At 41.5% G+C, this 21,692-nt stretch overlaps 1 protein-coding gene across 1 annotated transcript in view; it reads left to right on the forward strand.

Annotated features, from left to right (window-relative positions):
* Positions 1-21,692, forward strand: part of LOC126260526 (syntaxin-7-like) — a 56,827-nt gene that overhangs the window by 11,987 nt on the left and 23,148 nt on the right. The window contains exon 4 of the mRNA XM_049957858.1: positions 9,151-9,220. Coding sequence (XP_049813815.1) covers positions 9,151-9,220 — 70 coding nt within the window. The remainder of the gene's footprint in view (positions 1-9,150; positions 9,221-21,692) is intronic.

Raw genomic sequence — 21,692 nt, forward strand, 5'->3', positions numbered from 1 at the left:
CCAGGCCAGTACACATGACGGCGCGCCAGATATTTTGTGCGAGAGACACCCCAGTGCCCTTGGTGAAGGAGGCACAAGACCAAAGCACACAAAGACACAGGTACCACAACACGCGGCGAAGCATTGTCAGTGGAGAGGAGGATAACACCATCCCGAGCCGTGAGGCGGTAGCGCAAAGTGTAGTAGTTCCGCAACGGATCAGAAGTCTTAGCAGATGGGCGATCTGGCCAACCCTTCTGAATACAGCGTAAAACCTGGGAGAGGGTAGGGTCAGAACCCGTAGCAGCCGCCAGCCTGTCCCCAGTGATGGGGAACCCATCCACAACCCGCTGCTCGGCAACATCCAGGTCGAAACACAAAAGTTCGTCCCTATTGAATGCCTGATCAGGAGCCATGGGAAGGTGAGACAGAGCATCAGCATTCGCACGTTGAGCCGTTGGCCAGAAATGAATCTCATAATTGAAATGAGACAAGTAAAGAGCCCAACGCTGGAGGCGGTGTGCAGCCTTGTCGGGAAGTGACGTTGATGGATGAAACAAGGAAACAAGTGGTTTGTGATCCATAACAAGATGAAATTTTGAGCCATAGAGAAAAAAACCAAACTTATGAAGAGCATAAATGATGGCCAAAGCTTCTTTCTCAATTTGAGAATACTTTTGTTGGGCATCCGTGAGCGTTTTGGAGGCATAAGCAATGGGTTGTTCCGAACCGTCAGAAAAACGGTGCGCAAGGACTGCACCGAACCCGTATTGAGAGGCGTCTGTGGCAAGAACAAGATGTTGGCCAGGTTGATAAGTAGCCAAGCACGGGGCCTGTTTAAGCATAGTCTTCAACTTCTGGAAAGCCGCTTCACATGACGCGGACCAGTGAAAAGGCACGTTTTTATGCAACAGGCGATGCAACGGCTGAGCCACTGAAGCCGCAGACGGTAAAAACTTGTGATAGTATGCTATTTTCCCCAAGAAGGCCTGCAGTTCCTTAACAGATGTAGGGTGAGGAAGGGCATAGATCGCAGCGACAGTTTGTTGAAGCGGACGAATACCATCCCGAGAGAGTTGAAACCCCAAGTACGTGATAGATGACTGAAAAAATTGTGATTTCTGGAGATTACACTTAAGACTGGCAGTCTGTAAGACATGAAAAAGTGTGTGGAGATTTTGAAGATGTTCTTCAGTGGTGGAGCCAGTGACAACAATGTCGTCCATGTAATTGATACAGCCAGGGACAGGGTGCAATAATTGTTCCAAGAATCGCTGAAAGAGAGCAGGGGCGCTAGCAACCCCGAATGGCAAGCGTTGGTATTGATAGAGACCGAAAGGCGTGTTAAGGACCAGAAACTGCCGGGAAGCTGCGTCGAGAGGAAGTTGATGATAAGCTTCTGACAGGTCAATTTTAGAAAAATACTGGCCTCCAGCAAGTTTAGTGAACAGTTCTTCAGGACGGGGCATAGAGTATCCATGAGGCATTGAGCATTTACAGTGGCTTTGAAATCGCCACAGAGACGACTATCACCATTTGGCTTAGCAACTACAATGACAGGAGGGGACCACTTACTGGAAGTGACAGGAAGCAAGAACCCCAAAGCAGTGAGACGATCCAACTCCTGTTTTACCCGATCACGAAGGTCCACAGGAATGGGGCGAGCCCGAAAAAACTTAGGCCGAGCAGTGGGTTTGAGCGTGATATGAGCTTCAAAGTCGTTTGCACGGCCTAACCCAGGAGAAAAAAGGGACGAAAATGTTGTCGACAAGGAATCCAGTTGAGTATAAGGAATAGCATCAGAGACAATATTGACAGAGTCATCTATGGAGAACCCAAAAACGCGAAAGGCATCGAAACCAAAAAGATTTTTCTGTGTTGCACTGGTCGTCCACAAATATGGAAACAGTGCGAACGACGGATTTGTAAGATACCTCAGCATTAAACTGTCCCAAGAGAGAAATCTTCTGTTTATTGTACGTCCATAATTGCCGAGTGACAGGGGACAGGAGTGGAGAACCCAGCTGAAGATACGTCTGAGAATTAATTATAGTGGCAGCAGAACCAGTATCCACTTGCATGCGAACATCTCGCCCAAGGATATGGACAGTGAGGAATAACTTCCCTGAAAGGGAAGAAGTGCAATTGACAGACAACACAGAATCAGAATCAGTGTCATGTATGTGGTCGGATTTGCAAACGGAAGACACATGACTTTTCTTTTTGCAGTTGTGACACACAGCCCAACGTTGGGGACAATCCTCGCGTGAATTTTTCGTAAAACACCGCGGACATGAAGGAAGTTGCCGGGGGTTTTGCTGCAGTTTCTTAGCGGGTTGTTTACGGCTAGGCCGAGGCTGCGCGTGGGAGCACACTGCGGCCAGGTCAGCTGGCGGGGACGCGCCGCACGCGTCTTCAACAGCTCACAGAGGTTGTACTTCCCCGACATCACCCCATGCCTCTAGTTGCGCCCCAGCGGCGCGAGAAATTTCAAAAGACTGCGCAATGGAGAGAACTTCATCTAGAGTCAGATTTGCCAACTGAAGGGCACATTGCCGAACTTCTTTGTCGGGCGCTGACCGGATAATAGCATCCTGTACCATGGAATCGGTATAGGATTCTTTGTGAACGTCAGTAACAAATTGACACTTTCGACTGAGGCCGTGAAGTTCAGCAGCCCAAGTGCGATGGATTGATTCGGTTGTTTTTGACAACGATAAAAGGTAACACGAGAGGCTACCACATGTGTTTGCTTTTGAAAATAGACAGACAGAAGTGAGCACATTTCAGCAAAGGACAAAGATGCAGGATCCTTCAAAGGAGCCAATTGCGACAACAACCGATACATTTGAGGTGAAATCCAGGAAAGGAACAGAGACTTACATGGTTGTTCGTCCGTGACATGAAATGCCAAGAAGTGCTGTCGAAGACGTTTTTCATAATCAGACCAGTCTTCCGCCGGCTCGTCGTAAGGAGGGAAAGGAGGTATAGCCAACGACGAGAAACGCCCCGCATTTGACGCCGCGATGAAATCGCGAATCGCCGCTGTGAGAAGCATTTGCTGTTCAAGGAGATTTTGCAATAGTTGCTCGACAGTAGCCATGGAACCCTGTGAGTCAATAGTGAAAAGGAAAAATCCACTACCTCGTCACCAGTTATTAGAACTTCAAGTTTAACACATATATTTCGGAACGACAGAACAACACATATAAGTCACAGAGTAAGTTGACAAGCAAGACATGTGTTCACGTAAGCATTCGAATGAGCACTGAGTCCCAGTCTGGCGGCCGCTGCTCGGCTGGCCGCTTAGGTGGCGCAGCTGCTGCATGGCTGGCAGACAGCACCACACGTAGAGGACGCGCGTAATTGCGCGGCGGCACTTTGAATGATCGGCGAGTCACAACACTAATGATAGTGCTGAATATAAGATTTGTAAAACAATTATAAGTCTAGTGACAGTATCCATTTTCTCTCAAAAATTCATTGACCTAATAAAAAGGTTTCCCTATTAGGTATTCTTTCAGAATTTATTTGAATTTTTGCAATGATTTATGAAGGGATTTGATATGCAGTGGGAGTGCATTAAACAGCTTACTGCAGGAGGAATAAACTCCTTTTTGAGGCAGATTTAGGCTTTTCAATTCAATGTGCAAACTGTTTATGGTTCTTGTGTTGTAGTCACTTTTCTGTTGTCTTTGTACAGAAAAAGGCTGTTGCAGATAAAATCCAACAGGAAGAAACTATACGGTGACAGGGTGGTAAGGATACCCATCTTTTGAAACAAGTACCTACAAGAGAGTGTGTGATGAACAGCACTCATTATTCTGATAGCCTTTTTTGTGCAGTGAAATTCTTTTTTGTGAGAGGTTGGTTCCCCAAGAATATAATGGTATGTAACATTAATGAATGAAAATAGCCAAAGTGGGAAACTTTAATGGCATGTACTTCAGCCACAGAAGCAATAATTTGTATTGCTAATACTGCTGAGTTAAGTCTTTAAAAAAGATGAAGACCAATACAAAAGTTGAGGACACAGAATTTCTGGGTGCATATATAGACAACAAATGTAATTGGTCATTACATTTGCTGTCTATATATGCATCCAGGAATTCTGTATCCTCAACTTTTTGTATTGGTTGACCTCTGCACTTTATGTTCATTTCCTCATGATTTCTTTGTGGTGTAAATAACCTCATACAATGGGTTTAATCTGCACTGACTAAAGACTATTTGAAAAAAAAAGAAAAAAAATTAAAATTTCAGGGAAAATTTTGTCTGTAGTTTGTTCAAGATTGTTACTGGACAGTTCAGCAATAAGAATTGTAGTATCATCTACATAAAGAGTAAATTTCCTCTTAGTATTGGAATAAAGATGGATGTCGTAATTGAAAATAAGAAATAGCAGCAAATCTAAAACGGAGCATTGTGGCACACCACAAGTTAACACCATCCATTCAGATGAGGCAGGTTCAGCATTATAGTCTGCTCTTGGTCCTTTAAATATGACTGAAGCAATGAATCAACAATACCACCTAAACCACAATATTCTGTATTTTTCAAAAGAATCTGATGTTTTACACAATCAAAAGCTTTCAAGAGATCATAAAAAATACCTACTGGAGAAATTTTCTTGTTAACGGCTTCCAGAACTTGATTGTTAACAGAGAATATTGCTTGTTCAGTACAAAAACAAGCATGAAGCCCAAATTTACTATTGTCAAGGAGATTGTTGAAGTTGAGACAATAGACACTCAAACTGTGTACAAGTTTTTCAAGAATTTTTAAAAGATAGTTAAAAGGGAGACTGGGTGATAGTTTTTTGACATAATTTTTTCACTTTTTCTAAAGAGAGGTATCACTGCAACCAGTTTTAATCTGTTAGGGACATTTCTTATTTGAGAGATGTATTGAATATGTTGCATAAGACTGGACCTATATATTTATAACAATATTTCAGTATTTTACAAGAAATATTGTCCACACCAATGGAATTTTTACGTTTAATGACTTACTTATTCTTTCAGTCTCATTTAATGTAACACAAGGTAAGGATATCTGGGAGTTCCGTTGCTGATAACTTTCTGTAGAAGAGCAATTGCTTCATCCACATATCCTTTACAGCCTGCCTTCTCTGCTCCAGTCAAAAAATGTTTGTTCAATGTTTCTGCAACCGTTTTGATTTCTTTATAATATTGTCACCTTGTTTAATTTCTACCTGTGTCATGGTTCCTATTTTTATGCTGGTTTCCATCTTTATCACATTCCAAATTGTTTTAAATTTTGTCAGTTGAAGTTTTTATGCACATATTTATTACCTTCTTTAGAGTGCTAAAGTAAAGTTTGTAATACTGCTATTTCTTTGGGTCATTCCTAGCTTTGAGGGAACTATGCAGCATCCTCTTTGCACTGCAGGATGTTTACATTCATGAACTGAGCAATTTCTTCTTGTCAGTGATTACATGGCTGTTTATAATTACTTTTTTGGAGAAAGGTAGCTTCAAAGAGAGACATAAATTCATTTAAAAGTTTATTATACTTTTTATTATACTTTTTATTTACATCTGTTTCACTGTATTCTGGACTCCAGTCTATCTCTTGCAAGTTGTTGTTGAAATTTTTAAGGGTCTCATCAGTTATTGTCCTAAACTAGATAGCTATTACAGGACCTCTCATATGTCAGTCTGCCAATTGGCATGGCCCATCAGTGAGAAGTCTGATCTCAGTGGCAGTTCTTTGAGATTGTCTGCAGTGCACTCATGATGGGAGGAAATGGCTGACTTTCCTGAACAACATGCGGTTGTGAAGTTCTGTTTTTTTCTCAGTATGAATGCAGTGGAAACTGCTATGATTATTTAAACAGCATACAAAGAATATGCTCTTAGAAAAATTCAAGTGTATGAATGATTTTCTTTGTTTAAAAGTGGGCAGATGGTCATCACAGTTCAGTCCTGTTCTTGTCACCCTTCAACTGCTCAAACTGAAGAATACATTGGCAAAATCTCCAATATCATCTGAGAAGATCAGCATCAGATAATCAATGGACCTGAAGTCTTATCTGGGTTGTCCTAGGGAACAATCTACTAATTTTGAATATTGATTTGGGAACGTGAAGAGTGGCAGCAAAGTTTGTTCCCAGACTTTTCACCACAGATTAGTATATTCAAGCTTGCGAAATGAAGGACACATTGAAAGATGATCCTAATTTTTTTAACAAGATCATCAAAGGTGATAAGTTTTGGTGCAAGGAGAATGGTCCAGAAAGAAAATAATATGGAAGTTACTTGGCTTGCCTCCTCAAAAAATGTGTGTTAGGTGAAACTGAATGTGAAATTATTTGACACTACTGATGTTTCAACTACCAAAAATCAGATAGTATATCAGCAATTCTGACAGGAGGTTACAAAATGGCCATGGTGAAGTCTAGCACCAATATTTACAGCTTTGTGGAATTCCAGCAAGCAGCTTATACATCATGAAAATGCTTTGTGCACATGGCTTCCAGTGTTCACCCCTTTTTGGCCTCAACAAAGATAACTATCTTGGCCCACGCTCCCTATTCACCAGATTTAGCTCATTGGTACTTCTTTGTGTTCCATATGATGAAAAGGAACTTGAAAGGAAAATGTTCTGACAATGTCGATGATGTAAAACACTGTATCTCAAAGGTCCTTGCAGGTATCAAAGAGGATGAATTTGAAAGGCGCTTCCAACACTGGAATTAATGTTTGGACAAGTGAATTAATTCTAATAGAGAGTACCTTTAGGGACATTAAAGTTGTATTTGACAAAAATAAAGTACACACATTTTCTAAAGGTATTTTGGTTATTTTTCGGCCCCCCTCATATGCACCCTCTGCTACATATCATATAGTGGCTTGTACAGTACAGATACGAATGTAAGTCTTAGAAACCTTTTGTGTTTAATCAGGTTCAGCCTTTTCTGCAGAAATATGAACATAATGAGTGTCAAAAAAAGCCCATGGTACTGTCATTTATTAGTTAACAGAGAATAGATTTAGATTGGATTTGTTTATAAATAACTTGTTTTCGCAGTTGCTGGCTTTCAAAAAACCATTTGTAATGGACAAAATCAGATGCAGATTCTTTTATACCTGCCTGGATAGCCATGCACAATAAAGTGCTACTTCCAGGATGGGGAGGTGCATCATCCCCAGATTGAATCATCCCAGTGGATTAATGATGAGGGTCGATGTGCCAGCCATCCTAGATGTGGGTTTTAGGTGGTTCCCCAAAGCCCACTAGGTGAGTACCAGACTGGTACCCATGTCCTGCCTCACTTACATGATTCACAGATGTTCAGAAAACTTTTGCTCAATTTTATCTGTGAACATTCCAATGTAGTCATAAAGTTTTAACTAAAAAAAAAGTTACACAATTAGTTTTTTGTTTGTTTACAGGTGGCAAACTTCAGTTCATTAGAAGAATAATAGGGGAAGTGCAATCAGTCTACAAAGGAGATTGCTTACAAATCATTCACGTGATCCACTCTAGAATAATGCTCATGTGTGCAACATCCATACCAAATAGGACTAACAGGGGTATTGAATATATACAGAGAAGGGAGGCATAAATGGCCACAGGTTTGCCTGATACATGGAAGAGTGTTAAAAAATAAATAAATAAATAAAATAAAAAAAAAAAAAAACGGAGCTGGCAGATTCTTGAAGAGAGATGTAAAGTATCCTGTAAAGTATGCCAACAATGTTTCAAGAAACAACTTTAAAAGTTGACTTTAGGAATTTACTACAATTCCCTACGTATTCCTCACATAGGGATGGAGAGGACAAGATTAAAATAACTGCAGCATGCACAGAGGCATTCAAACAATCATTCTTCCCATGCTCCTTATACGAATGGAAAGGGGAAGAACCTTGATAAGTGGTACAGTAGGGTGACGATCTGCCATGTATTTTGGGGTGGTTTGCAGAGTATGGATGCAGATGTAGATTAAAATATCTGCAATCCTTGCGCACACTGAAAGCTCTGAGCCACAGAATTGTATAATATTTCTTGAGAGGTTAAAACAAAATGGCACTGCCAGTTGATGAATCTGAGTGCCTTGCAGTAATTTGGTTTTGGAAGCAGCAGAAATGATGCAGCTGTGTCAGGCCAATCCAGATGGCTAATGAAATCATCTGGATTGACCTCAGACAGTTACAAAATTTCTACTGCTGCTGAAAATGAATTACCCACAAACCTAGTTACACATTAGCATCCAAAGAGATATTATTAGTGGTGCTAGTGAGCATACTAAACCCACAGACAACCTTATCTTCAAAAAAGGAAGATTATACTCAGTTATTATAAAAGAATTATTGAAAATTCTCTGTATTTTGTACACATCATTTTCTTATTTCTCAGAATAATACAAAATTGTTAAGGCTTTCGTGGCCACTTGTTGACAAACTGCCTATTGGCTTCTGTCTCGGGTTCTTCGGCCGACGTTCATCTAATGATTTTTCTGATGTTTCGCCAGCATGAGTGGCTGGCATTGTCAAAGCTTCACCTTCCTGCCGGCAATGGAGGGTGAAGCTTTGACAATGCCAGCCACTCGTGCTGGCGAAACGTCAGAAAAATCATTAGATGAACGTCAGCCGAAGAACCCGAGACAGAAGCCAATAGGCAGTTTGTCTCAGAATAATGTTTCCTGAACAATTGTGACAAGTTAAAATTACATGCAGGAGACCATCCTGGATACCTATCTGTTTTTAATAGTTGTCTTCCAATTGATTCATTTGAGAATATACTAACAACCAGTTCAGAAGCTTGATACTAAATCATCTATGTAAAGACCATTCCACAAAGCTCTATAGGGAAAGGTACAATGTGTATTTGATTTCTCTACCTCAGATTTGTCACTGAGATAAAATATTCTTACAGTTTGACTAACTTTTGAAAAAATGAAATGAAGGTAATACTAAGCTTAAGTGTGAAGTTGTTCTCTGATATATATTTTAATGCAATGAAAGGTAAAGGGGCCATTTTCTAATCTCTATCATGTGCTAATTTGTCACAAATATTTAACAATATGTTTTTAATCATATATTAATGTTTATGATGATGATTCACACCTCGTAACATACTTATTTTCTCTGTAATTGATATTTAAGATTAATTTTTATCCTTTTAATGTATGTTACTTATTTTCAGTATCAGAAATGCAAAAGATTTTTTCCAAGATGGGAAGAGCCCAAAATCACAGGGAAATTGAAAACAATTTGTGAGTATGTGCTAGTTTATGATTATTATATAACACATTTATGTGCAACAAATGGTCAGAAATCATGGACCATTATTAACTTAGTTATTGTCTGTCACACACCATCCATTTTAAAAATCCTGGGTAATATATCATACATGTTATAACTTCAAGTTGAACAAATATATTTCAAGGAAGACGCAGTACGTCAAAGTCACAGATCAAGTAAACAGGGTAAGAAGTGTGTACACTTTAACAGTCAAATCATAACTGAGTCCAAGTCTAGCAGCCGCTGGCTGGCGGGCCGCTTAGGTGGCACTGCTGCTACATGGCTGGCAGACAGCGCCGCATGTAGAGGACGCGCGTAACTGCGCGGCGGCACTTTGAAAGATCGGCGAGTCAGAACACTTTTCCACCCTTTGAAGTTTTTGAACAGGTCTTGATAGAGGTCGCCTGTAGATTGCTAACGTCCGTAGGTGTTGTTTGACTGGCCGTAAAGTCTCGAGGAGGAGGCTTCTCATACGGACGGAAGTGTCCCCAATGATAACGGGTCGAGATGACAGGAGAAGTGAGGGTCGAATCTGCTGGGACCCCGTGCACCAATCTGCCCGTTGCAGCAAGTCCGGTAACAGGAGACATGGGCGATGTGTCCGCGTCTGTAGGAGAAGGAGGCGAGTAGAGTTGATCCGACAGATGATGGTCATCTGGTTCCTGCATGGGCACGTCTCCTGGTGGTGTCAGTTCTTGTGCTGGCACCGATATGATCATGAGAGGACTGTGTTGTTAGTAATGAGAGATTCCAGTATCTCGAGCATCAGGTAGAGCCGAATGTGGTGTAGCGGCATCCGGAACAGGCGTTGCTGGCACACGAGGCCGAAGCTGGTCCGAATGACGCACTGCAACACCCGTGCCAATCTGGATTTCATACAGGTGTTGGCCACGGTGTCGTAAGATGCGGCCAGGACTCCATTTTGGCCACCTGCGATATCCCCGTACCCATACAAGGTCGTTTGCAATGAATCGGCCATGCGAAGGCACCCGCGGCCGTGAGGTGGAAGGCCGCAAAAGATGAAGTAGCATGCGGGGCTGTCGGCAGTGTAAGAGCTCAGCCGGGCTGTGGTCACCCATGGGGATGAAACGGTAAGAAGACAGAAATTGTAGAAGCACATCATCAGCAGCAGAAGAAGTCAGGAGTTTCCTCATCTGAGCCTTAAATGTGCGGACCAGTCGTTCGGCCTCACCGTTTGACTGTGGATGGAACGGAGGGTCCGTGACATGCATGATGCTGTGATGGGCACAAAAATCTGCAAAATCGGAAGAGGCAAATTGCGGACCATTATCAGCAACAAGAGTAGAGGGAAGGCCTTCCATAGAGAAAATGCGAGCTAGAGCATTGGTGGTTGCCGCGGTGGTAGGCGACGTGCAACGGACTATGAAAGGAAAGTTAGAGTAGGTGTCAATAACGAGAAGCCAATAAGTACCTAAAAAAGGTCCCATGAAGTCAGCATGAATACGCTCCCAGGGCTTCTCAGGCGAAGGCCACGGTGACAAAGATGACTTCGGGGCGGCAGCCTGTGATGCACAAGGGCCGTAGGCAGCGACCACGTGTGCGATTTCAGAGTGGATGCTGGGCCAGTACACATGACGGCGCACCAGATATTTTGTGCGAGAGACACCCCAGTGCCATTGGTGAAGGAGGCGCAAGACCAAAGCATGCAAAGACGCAGGTACCACAACGCTCGGCAAAGCATTTTTGGTGGAAAGAAGAATAACACCATCCCCAACTGTGAGGCGGTAACGCAAAGCGTAGTAGTTCCACAATGGATCAGAAGTCTTAGCGGACGGCGATCTGGCCAACCCTTCTGAATACAGCGTAAAACTTGGGAGAGGCTAGGGTAAGTGTTGATAAGGCATTGAGCATTTACAGTGGCTTTGAAATCGCCACAGAGACAAATATCACAATTTGGCTTAGCAACGACAACGACAGGAGAGGACCACTCACTGGAAGTGACAGTAAGCAAGACCCCTGAAGCAGTGAGACGATCCAGCTCCTGTATGACCTGATCACAAAGGGCCACAGGAATGGGCCAAGCCCGAAAAAACTTAGGCTGAGTAGTGGGTTTGAGCATGATATGAGCTTCAAAGTCATTTGTATGGCCTAACCCAGGAGAAAAAAGGGACGAAAATGCCATCAACAAGGAATCCAATTGAGCATAAGGAATAGCATCAGAGACGATATTGACAGAGTCATCTATGGAGAACCCAAAAATGCAAAAGGCATCAAAACCAAAAAGATTCTCCTCGTTACTATGGTCGACCACAAATATAGAACAGTGTGAATGACAGATTTGTAAGATACCTCAGCATCAAATTGTCCCAAGAGAGAAATCTTCTGTTTATTGTAAGTCTGTAATCACCTAGTGACAGGTGACGGGATTGGAGAACCCAACTGAAGATATGTCTGAGAATTGATGATAGTGGCAGCAGAACCAGTATCCACTTGCATGCGAACATCTCGATCAAGTATTTGCTAAGGTGGCTTTTTTGAAAATACTATGTCTTTGGACAGTGAGGAATAACTTCCCTGTAAGGGAAGACAACACAGAATCAGAATCAGCATCATGTTCATGAACATCATGTATACAGTCAGATTTGCAAACGGATGACACATGACCCTTTTTTTGCGTTTGTGACACACGGCCCCCCCGTTGTGGAAAATCTTCTCGTGAATGTTTCATAAAATACCGCGGACATGAAGGAAGTTGCCGTGGGTTTTGCTGCAGTTTCTTAGAGCTTTGTTTACGGTTAGGCCGAGGCTGCACTTGGGAGCATACTGCGGCCACGTTGGCCGGCGGGGACACGCCACACGCTTCGTCAACATTGCACAGAGGTTGTATTTCCCCGACATCGCCCCATGCCTCTATTTGCGCTCCAGCGGCGTGAGAAATTTCAAAAGACTGAGCAATGGATAGGACTTCATCTAGAGTTGGATTTGCCAACTGAAGGGCACGTTGCCTAACTTCTTAGTTGGGCGCCGATCGGATAATAGCATCCCGTACCATGGAATTGATGTAGGAACTTCAGTAACAAATTGACACTTTCTACTGAGGCCGTGAAGTTCAGCAGCCCAAGCACGATAGGATTGATTCGGTTGTTTTTGACAACGATAAAAGGCAACACGAGAGGCGACCACATACATTTGCTTTTGAAAATAGACGGACAGAAGTGAGCACATATCAGCAAAGGACAAAGACGCAGGATCTTTCAAAGGAGCCAATTGCGACAACAACCGATACATTTGAGGTGAAATCAATGAAAGGAACAGAGACTTACATGTTTGTTCATCCGCGACATGAAATTCCAAGAAGTGCTGTCGAAGATGTTTTTCGTAATCAGACCAGTCTTCCGCCATCTCGTTGTAAGAAGGAAAAGGAGGTAGAGACAACGACAAGGGACGCCCCGCATTTGATGCCACGACAAAATCACAAATTGCATTTGTGAGAAGCGTTTGCTGTTCTATGAGACCTTACAATAGTTGCTCTAAAGTAGGCATGGAAACATGTGGGTCATCGATGGGAAAGAAAAATCACTAACTCGTCGTCAATTGTTATAACTTCAAGTTGAACAAATATATTTCAAGGAAGATGCAATACATGAAAGTCACAGATCAAGTAAACAGGGTAAGATGTGTGTAAGCTTTAACAGTCAAATCATAGCTGAGTCCAAGTCTAGCAGCCGCTGGCTGGCTGGCCGCTTAGGATGGCACTGCTGCTGCATGGCTGGCAGACAGCACCGCATGTAGAGGATGCGCATAACTGCGCGGCGGCACTTTGAAAAATCGGCGAGTCACAACAATACATGTGATGAATACTGTGTACAAACCTTTTTTTTGTGATTCATTATTAAAGTGTTGAAATGGTCAGTATTCCTCTTAAGGCAGACTGAAGGAAGAAAATTGAGCTCAGAAACTTGGTAAAAGTATGTCTGCTTGTGTCTGTATATGTGTGGATGGATATGTGTGTGTGTGCGAGTGTATACCCGTCCTTTTTTCCCCCTAAGGTAAGTCTTTCCGCTCCTGGGATTGGAATGACTCCTTACCCTCTCCCTTAAAACCCACATCCTTTCGTCTTTCCCTCTCCTTCCCTCTTTCCTGACGAAGCAACCGTTGGTTGCAAAAGCTAGAATTTTGTGTGTATGTTTGTGTTTGTTTGTGTGTCTATCGACCTGCCAGCACTTTTGTTTGGTAAGTCACATCATCTTTGTTTTTAGATATAATAATTTATTTTCAATTTTAACAGTACCTCCACTGTTCTGTTAATGAGTTATGATTATCATGATGTATTAACCCACGATTTTAAGGTGCTTATTCCAGTTCCTTCTGTTTGTTCCTTTATTTCTCACTACCAAGCGTGCTTTCCACATGCATACTAGTTATCCAGTGATGTACAATGAATACATATACTTCTAGTTGCTAAGTATATGAGTGACTGTCATACTGGAATCCACCTACTCTCACAAACGTGGTTTTCGTGTCAGTCATGGTTTTTGTTATTCCTGTACATGATCATTCTGCTTGTTTTGATATTTAATATTTCTTTTTAATCCTCCCTATTGATATATGTTACACAGTATATTTCTATATCTACGTACACATCTACATCTATACTCTGAAAACCACTGTAAGTTGCATGGCAGAGGGTACGTCTTATTGTACCAGTTACTGTGGTTTCTTCCTATTCGATTCACGTATGGAGTGTGGAAAGAATGAATGTCTACATGCCTCTGTATGTGTAGTAATTATTCTAATCTTATCCTTGCAATCCCCATGCAAGCGACATGTATGGGGTTGTATGTATCACTAGAGTTATCATTTAAAGCTGGTTCTTGAAACTTTATTAATAAACTTTCTCAGGATAAGTTACACCTGTCTTTGAAAGTCTGCCATTTCAGTTCCTTCAGTATCTCTGTGACACTCCCCCATCGATTAAACAAAACTATGATCATTCGTGCTGCATTTATCTGTATACGTTCAATACCCCTGTTAGTCCTATCTGGTACAGGTCCCATACACTTGAGCAATATTCTAGGATGGGTTGCACAAGTGATTTGTAAGCAATCTCTTTTGTAGACTGGCTGTGCTTCCCCAGTATTCTACCAATAAATCAAAGTCTACCACCTGCTTTACCGATGACTGAGCCTATGTGATCATTCCATTTCATACCCCTACAAAGTGTTACATCCAGGTATTTGTATGAGCTGGCCAATTCCAACAGTGACTCATTGATATTATAGTCATAGGATATTATATTTTGTTTGTTTTGTGAAGTGCAAAATTTTACATTTCTGAGCATTTGGAGCATATTGCCAGTCTCTGCACCACGTTGAAACCTTTTCATGACCTGACTGAATATTTTGCAGCTTCTCTCAGACAATATTCCACTAGATAACTGCATCATCTGAAAAAACCTGTTTTTGCTTTTAACATTGCCTGCAAGGGCATTAATATACAACATGAACAGCAAGGGTCCCAACACACTTCCCTGGGGTACACTTGAAATTACTTCTACACTTATGATAACTCTCCATCCATGATAACATGCTGTATCCTCCCTACCACAAATTCCTCAATTCAGTCACAAATTTCACTTGATACCCCACATAATCTTTGACAATAAGACCAAATGTAATACTGAGGCAGATGCTTTTCAGAAATCAAGGGGTACTGCATCTATATGACTGCTTTCATATGTCATGTGGGAAAAGTGAGAGTTGGTTTCACATGACAAGTGCTTTTGGAATCCATGCTGTATGGCATGGAAGAGATCATTCTGTTCAAGATATATCATTATGTTTGAGCTCAGAATATGTTCTGAGATTCTACAACAATCAGTGTCAATGATACTGGATAGTAGTTTTGTGTATCACTTCTACTGTCCTTCTTGTAGACAGGTGTGACCTATGCCTTTTTCCAAGAACTAGGGCATGGTTTTTTATTCGAGGGATCTATGATAGATTATAGTTAGAAGAGGGGCTGACTCGGCCACAAATTCAGTATAAACTCTGACAGGAATGCCATTGGGGCATGGAGCTTTGTTCAGTTTTAATTATTTCAGCTGTTTCTCAGCGCCACTGACACTAATATTTATTTCATTCATATTAAATGTGGAACAAGGATTAAATTGGGGCAACTCTCCTTGGTTTTTCTTTGTAAAGAAACATTTGAAAATGGAGTGCAGCATTTTAGCTTTTGCTTTGCTATCCTCAATTTCATTTCCTGTGTCTTTCACTAGGGACTGGATACTAACTCTGGTCCCACTAACAGCCTTTACATATGACCAGAATTTCTTTGGATTTTGTAAGATATCATTTGACAATATTCTGCTATGGTAGTATATTCTGCTGCCAACCCAGCTATCTGATCAGGCATCACATATCCATTTCTTGACTATCTCTTTTTAATTATCATCAGCTACCTATTTTGGGACTGTCATTAGTTTAAACTTCCATCTACACAATATTAACAATCTGAGTACCTTCACAACCATCACAGCACATATTTCTTCAAAAATTATTTATTACATAAAATAAAGGGAAGACAGCCACTTACCTCTAGAGAATGACAGCTAAGCAGGCTACAGAAACACATAATAGAAACCACTAGTTTTCAAGCTCTTGCTGTTTTTCTAGTAAGAGTACACACATTCACACACACGCAGACACTAAGTTTTACATGCCTGTGATAGTAGTGTGACCTTGTTATTATCTATGTTCTATTATTGCCTTTTTCACAATAGAATAACTTTACTTTTACATTTTTTCTGAAGTTCTGGTTCCTGTGTGTCAATGAAACAGATTAATAGGAATATTATACAATTAAAAATTATTGTGCTCAGTTCTGTTTATCAAGAATGGAAATTCATCCCAAGTTAGTGTAGAATTAGAAGTCTGCATCTTCATTATTAACAGTCAAGAAATGGATAGATGCTTTAAAATTTTGAAACAGAAAGGAACCCAGTATATGTCGGATCTGAGGGCCAGTGCTTTCTGCAAATTGTATTTAATTGAAAACTATGTATTGATGGTACCAAGTCTATACATATTTCACATCCTTATGCATGCCAAGATCAGTTGATATGAACACAATATGAGGTCACATATGCAGTCTTATAGAGCCAAGAACAGGAACACTGAATGTTCCCTGGATTAGACTCACAAAAATATGTAAAGCTTTCTGGATATAGGAAAACTTTTTATCAAAAAATTACCAAGTGGTTTGAGGAATTTAAAATTTAATAACTTCAAAAAGGCAAGAGAGTATTAATTGAAAGACAAAGCTCTCTACATTGTTCATGAATTTGAAAATAGTAATGTAAGTGATCTATTAATTTAACTGTAAACAAACAGCTTTTATCCACATTATTCGTAAGCATATGTGTATAGCACCTAGGAATAATGCAACTAAATATAGACAATGGAAAGTCACGGTGGAAATATCAACATTATTATGAAAAGGATAGAATGCTACACATCATAAATATGACACATTGAGTTGCAGACAGGCATACACACTTAGCTTTTGTCCAGAGCCTTATCTAGAAAAGGAAACACACATGTTCACACAAACAAGCCCAGCTCACACATATGCATGACTGCTATCTCAAGCCACTCTGAGCAGAATGCAATGGTATCACAATGAATGCAAGCAGCAACCTGGTGTGCGATGGGAAGGGATAGCAGGGTACGGGTGCAGGGACAGGAGCCAGTGCTGCCTGGCGGAGCATCCAAACATTAGATGGTAACCAGACAAGGCTGCCAGGTGCAGGGGAAAAATGGGGGGGGGGGGGGGACAGGGAGCAGAAAAGGTGAGGCAGAGAAGGGGAATAAAAGACCACTACTGGCATTGGCAGATAGCAGTTGGTGGAGGTGTAGAATGGAGTGTGTGAAACATAGGTTACTGTAGATTGAGGCCAGGATAATTTTGGGAGCATAGAATGTATTGTAAGGATAACTCCAACCAGTTCAGAAAAGCTGCTGGTGGGGGGAAGGATCATCAAGATGTCCCAGGTGGTGAAGCAGCCATTGAAATCAAGCATGTCATGTTCATCTGCAAGTTGTGCCACAGGGGAGCCCACTTTGCTCTTGGCCACACTTTGGTAGTGACCATTCATCATGGTGGACAGCTGGTTGGTAGTCATACTGATATAAAAAGCCATGCAATGATTGCAGCACAGCTGGTGTATGACATGACTGCTTTCACACATAGCATGACCTCTAATGAAATAGCATAAGCCTGTAACAGGACTGCAATAGGAATGCCGAGTGGGTGGATCAAGTAGGTCTTCTATTTGGGTCTTCCACAGGGATGTGGGGTTTGGATAGGGAGTGGCACAGGCATGGACTAGGATCAATAGAATAGTACATTGGGATGGATGGGAGGGATCTTGGGTAGAATGTACCTCATTTCAGGGCATGACGATAGATAAACGAAGCCCTGGCAACGGATGTATTCAGTTGTTCCCATCTGGGGTGGTAATGAGTGACAAAGGGGGTGCTCCTTTGTAGCTGGTTCTTGGGGATGGTGGGAGGATTGGCTGCGTCTGGGGATAAGGCATGCGAAATCTGTTTGTGGACTAGGTCTGCGGTTAGTGCATGTCTGTGAAGGCCTTTGTGAGACCTTTAGCATACTAGGCAAGGGAGTCCTAGTCATTGCAGATATATCATCCCTGGGTGGCCATGCTGTATTGGAGAGATTTTTTGGTGTAGAAAGGATGGTAGCCATTGATGGGAGTTATCCCCACAACACATTCTGTACTCTTGAAATTATCCCTGCCTCAATCTATGGTAACCTACTGTTCCAACACCCTTTGTCCTACACCACCTTCCAATTCAAGTTCCCTCATCCTCATTGTACACCACTGTCAGAAAATGCACCCCCACTGGTCTTTTCCCATTCTTTGGGTGCCCCTCTCCTTTTTTGCTCCCTATTCCCCCTCCCTCCCCCACAGCCTCTTGACACTGCACCTGGCAGCCTTGTATGGCTACTATCTAGCCCCTGCATGCTCCACCAGGCAGTGCTGACTCCTCTCGCCCCACCCGTACCCTACTGTACTTCCCCCTTCCCCACCCCAGTCCAGACTGCTGCTTACATTTGACACTGCACCACTGCATTCTGACCAGAGCAGCCAGAAAAAGTGGTCCTGAGTGTGTGAGAGGTTTGCTTGCTCGTGTGTGTGTGTGTGTGTGTGTGTGTGTGTGTGTGTGTGTGTGTGTGTTTTTCTGAAGAAGGCTCTGGCCAAAAGATAAATGTGTAACAATCTTTTTATTGTGCCTGTCTGCAACTCAACTTGTCATATTTATGATAAGTAGCAGTCTATCATTTTTTAATATTGTTGATGTAACTAAATTTAGTCTATGTACCATATGTTTGATTGAAAAGAGTCTTTCCCTGTGTCAATTACATATTGACCAACACAATCTGTATTTAAATAGGTGCAAAGTGTCATATTTATTTACACAACTGTTGATGATCCCTTTTAAAGCTTGAAACATGTTTACAGACTAATAAATAATAATAATAATAATAACAATAATAACTTCAATGCAGCAGTCTATATTGGCATCATGTTAATCAACTGTCTTCCTGCATGAATGGCCACCAACAGTCTGTGAATCACAACAAATTGAGCTACCCAGTTGCTGATCATGCTGCACACTATAACAATGGTAACTTGAACTGCAGCTGCAATGCACATGTAATAAGGACCATCTCCTGTCATTTTCCACATCAAACCTCTACCTATTCTAACAATATACCCTCTGATTTCTCTCTCTTACACTCTGTTCCATAACTTTCGTATTTGTTACTCATATTAATCCACATTTTGTCATTGCTGCTGAGAGTCATCTGTGCCCCTTTTGGCCTCTCAAAACTTTCCTACTGCTCCTTTTCTTTGGTGTATTTCAGTATTTCCCCTTACCTGCTGTCTTCTCTTACCACTCCCCCCTTACTGCCTCCAGTCTGACCAAACAACTACTCAAAAGACAATGTTGCTCTGACCTCATGGATTACGGCTTGTGTGTGTGTGTGTGTGTGTGTGTGTGTGTGTGTGTGTGTGTGTGTGTGAACGTGAGGTAGACAAAAATATGAAAAAAAATTGTTATCATGCCTAATACAGTGCAAGAAAATTGTTGGCATTCAAAAGAGCTTCCAATCATCTCAGAATGGATAAATACAGAGCCTGCAGGTTTTTCAATGGAATCTTATACTACTGTTCCAGCAAAACAATAGCAAGTTTAGGTAATGAAAGTGGAAGTGCACAGCAATAATGCATCCTTATCTCAAAAATAGACCACAAAGTCTCAACAATATTGAGATTTGGTGACTGTGATGGCCAAGGGAAATGGGACAATTCATACTCATGCTCACAGGACTGGACAATGAGAACTGTATGAACAGGAGCCCTATTGTCTTGAAACACATCATTACCATTGGGGAACAAACACTACCATATTTACTCGAATCTAAGCCGCACTTTTTTTCCGGTTTTTGTAATCCAAAAAACCGCCTGTGGCTTAGAATCGAGTGCAAAGCAAGTGGAAGTTCTGAAAAATGTTGATAGGTGCCGCCACAACTAACTTCTGCCGTCGAATATATGTAGCGCTACACAAGCATGCTTTGTGGGCACAAAGATAAATACTGGAGCCAAAACCTCTGCATCAGTAAATAAATTTAAAAAAAAAGGTAGAAGACGAGCTTTTTTTCTTCTCCGCCCCGAGTTTCGACCACTGCATTTTCATACATTATCCAACGAAGTAAATACAAATTCCGTATTGTTCATCTTCGAATGTAGCAGAATTTCAATGTACTACGAAAATCCGACTGGCAAGACTGTTAGGGATGTTTGTCAATATGGCCAACTCTACGTTCCGAGTTTTTTCCTACCTGTGAGAAGAGATGGTTGCTAATAGGAACCTGATGAAATGTGAATCACATGCAGTATTCTCTTCACCATAAGAATAATACGAATATAAACATTTTGCCATGTATTCTTTCATGTTTGTTGCTATCACATTTAAATCCTGTCTGCGTAATAAACTACGAAACTAGAGTGAGACAACAGCAAACGCGGAAGAATATACGTATCGTGTCATGTTTATATTCGTATTATTCTTATGCCTAATAGTGATACAGTCAGAAATGAAGCATGGCAACTGACTAGATTTTAAATGTAAGATGACTAATTTCTGTGCAGAAATTGATGTACTAAAGAAGCGGCCACAAAGATTTTCAAACGGAGGAAAATTTTCGCAAAACTCTCGTTCAGAACATGTTCTATCATACGCATGTTCTATCATACGCATTTGGTTCTTGTTGATCATTATCAAAGTAAGCAGCAGTGTAAGTAACAACAAATAGCAGTCTCTTGCCATTGTTTCGCTAATGAGAGGATTCCTCTTTTTTTTAAGCGGCCGTAGCGTGCACAAAAGCAAGTCATGCCGCGAGCGGCGACAGGCCGTAAACACGCACTATCAAAATGCGACAAACAATGCATTACACAGTACAGTAATGCATTTTCAGCTTAGAGTGACGTAAACACCTATAACAAAGAAAACGGCACTTATCAGATCAAAGCAAAATAAGCAATCGATTCAAACCAGACGAAGCACGTGAAAAAGGAAGAGTACCCGTATAAATACGGATGGAGCGCCTGACGTATAGCAATGGCTACCTGGTAAAGCTTAACTGCTAAGCTTACTACTCGAACCAAACTACTGTAGCTGTATCATCTTTCATTCGACCTAAATTGTGTCTCATATTACAACGGACCAACTTTGTTTTGATTTGGAGGTGCGGCCTAAAACTTTTCTCTCCCCTTGAATTTCGAGTCTCAAATTTCAGGTGCGGCTTAGGTTCGGGATTTTTTTTTTTCCTTTATTTCGAGTCTCATTTTTCAGGTGCAGCTTAGATTCGAGTGCGGCTTAGATTCGAGTAAATACGGTATACCACAGGATGGACATGATCAGACAAAATGGTCACATAATCTTGGGCAGTATTGTGACCTCACAGGGTAAGCATGGGGCCTATGGAATACCATGCTATGGCTGCTGCAGTCATCACCAAACCCCCATCAAGTTTCATTCTTCGAATGTAAACTCACCAGAGGCTGGAAACAGTGTGAAATAGGACTCGTCCAACCAAATGATTTTCTTTCATTGTTCCATAGTCCATGTTTTAAGGCTTTGGCATAATGTTTTCTTGTTATGGGCATTTGCATCACTGATGTGTGGGTTTGGAATTCCATCTCATTCTGTGATTTACAGCAGATGAAGCTTCCTTTGTATTGTCTTGATGCTGGCAGTGTTCATGAGTATAACATTTAGTTCTGCAGTGACTTTTGCAGCTGGAGTCCTCTTATTTTTTGTCACAACTCTCCTCAATGACCATCTATTATGATCACTCAACAAACAGTTCATCCACAATTTGACTTAGCAG

This window comes from Schistocerca nitens, chromosome 5 (genome assembly GCF_023898315.1).
Source record: "Schistocerca nitens isolate TAMUIC-IGC-003100 chromosome 5, iqSchNite1.1, whole genome shotgun sequence".
Lineage (NCBI taxonomy): Eukaryota > Metazoa > Arthropoda > Insecta > Orthoptera > Acrididae > Schistocerca > Schistocerca nitens.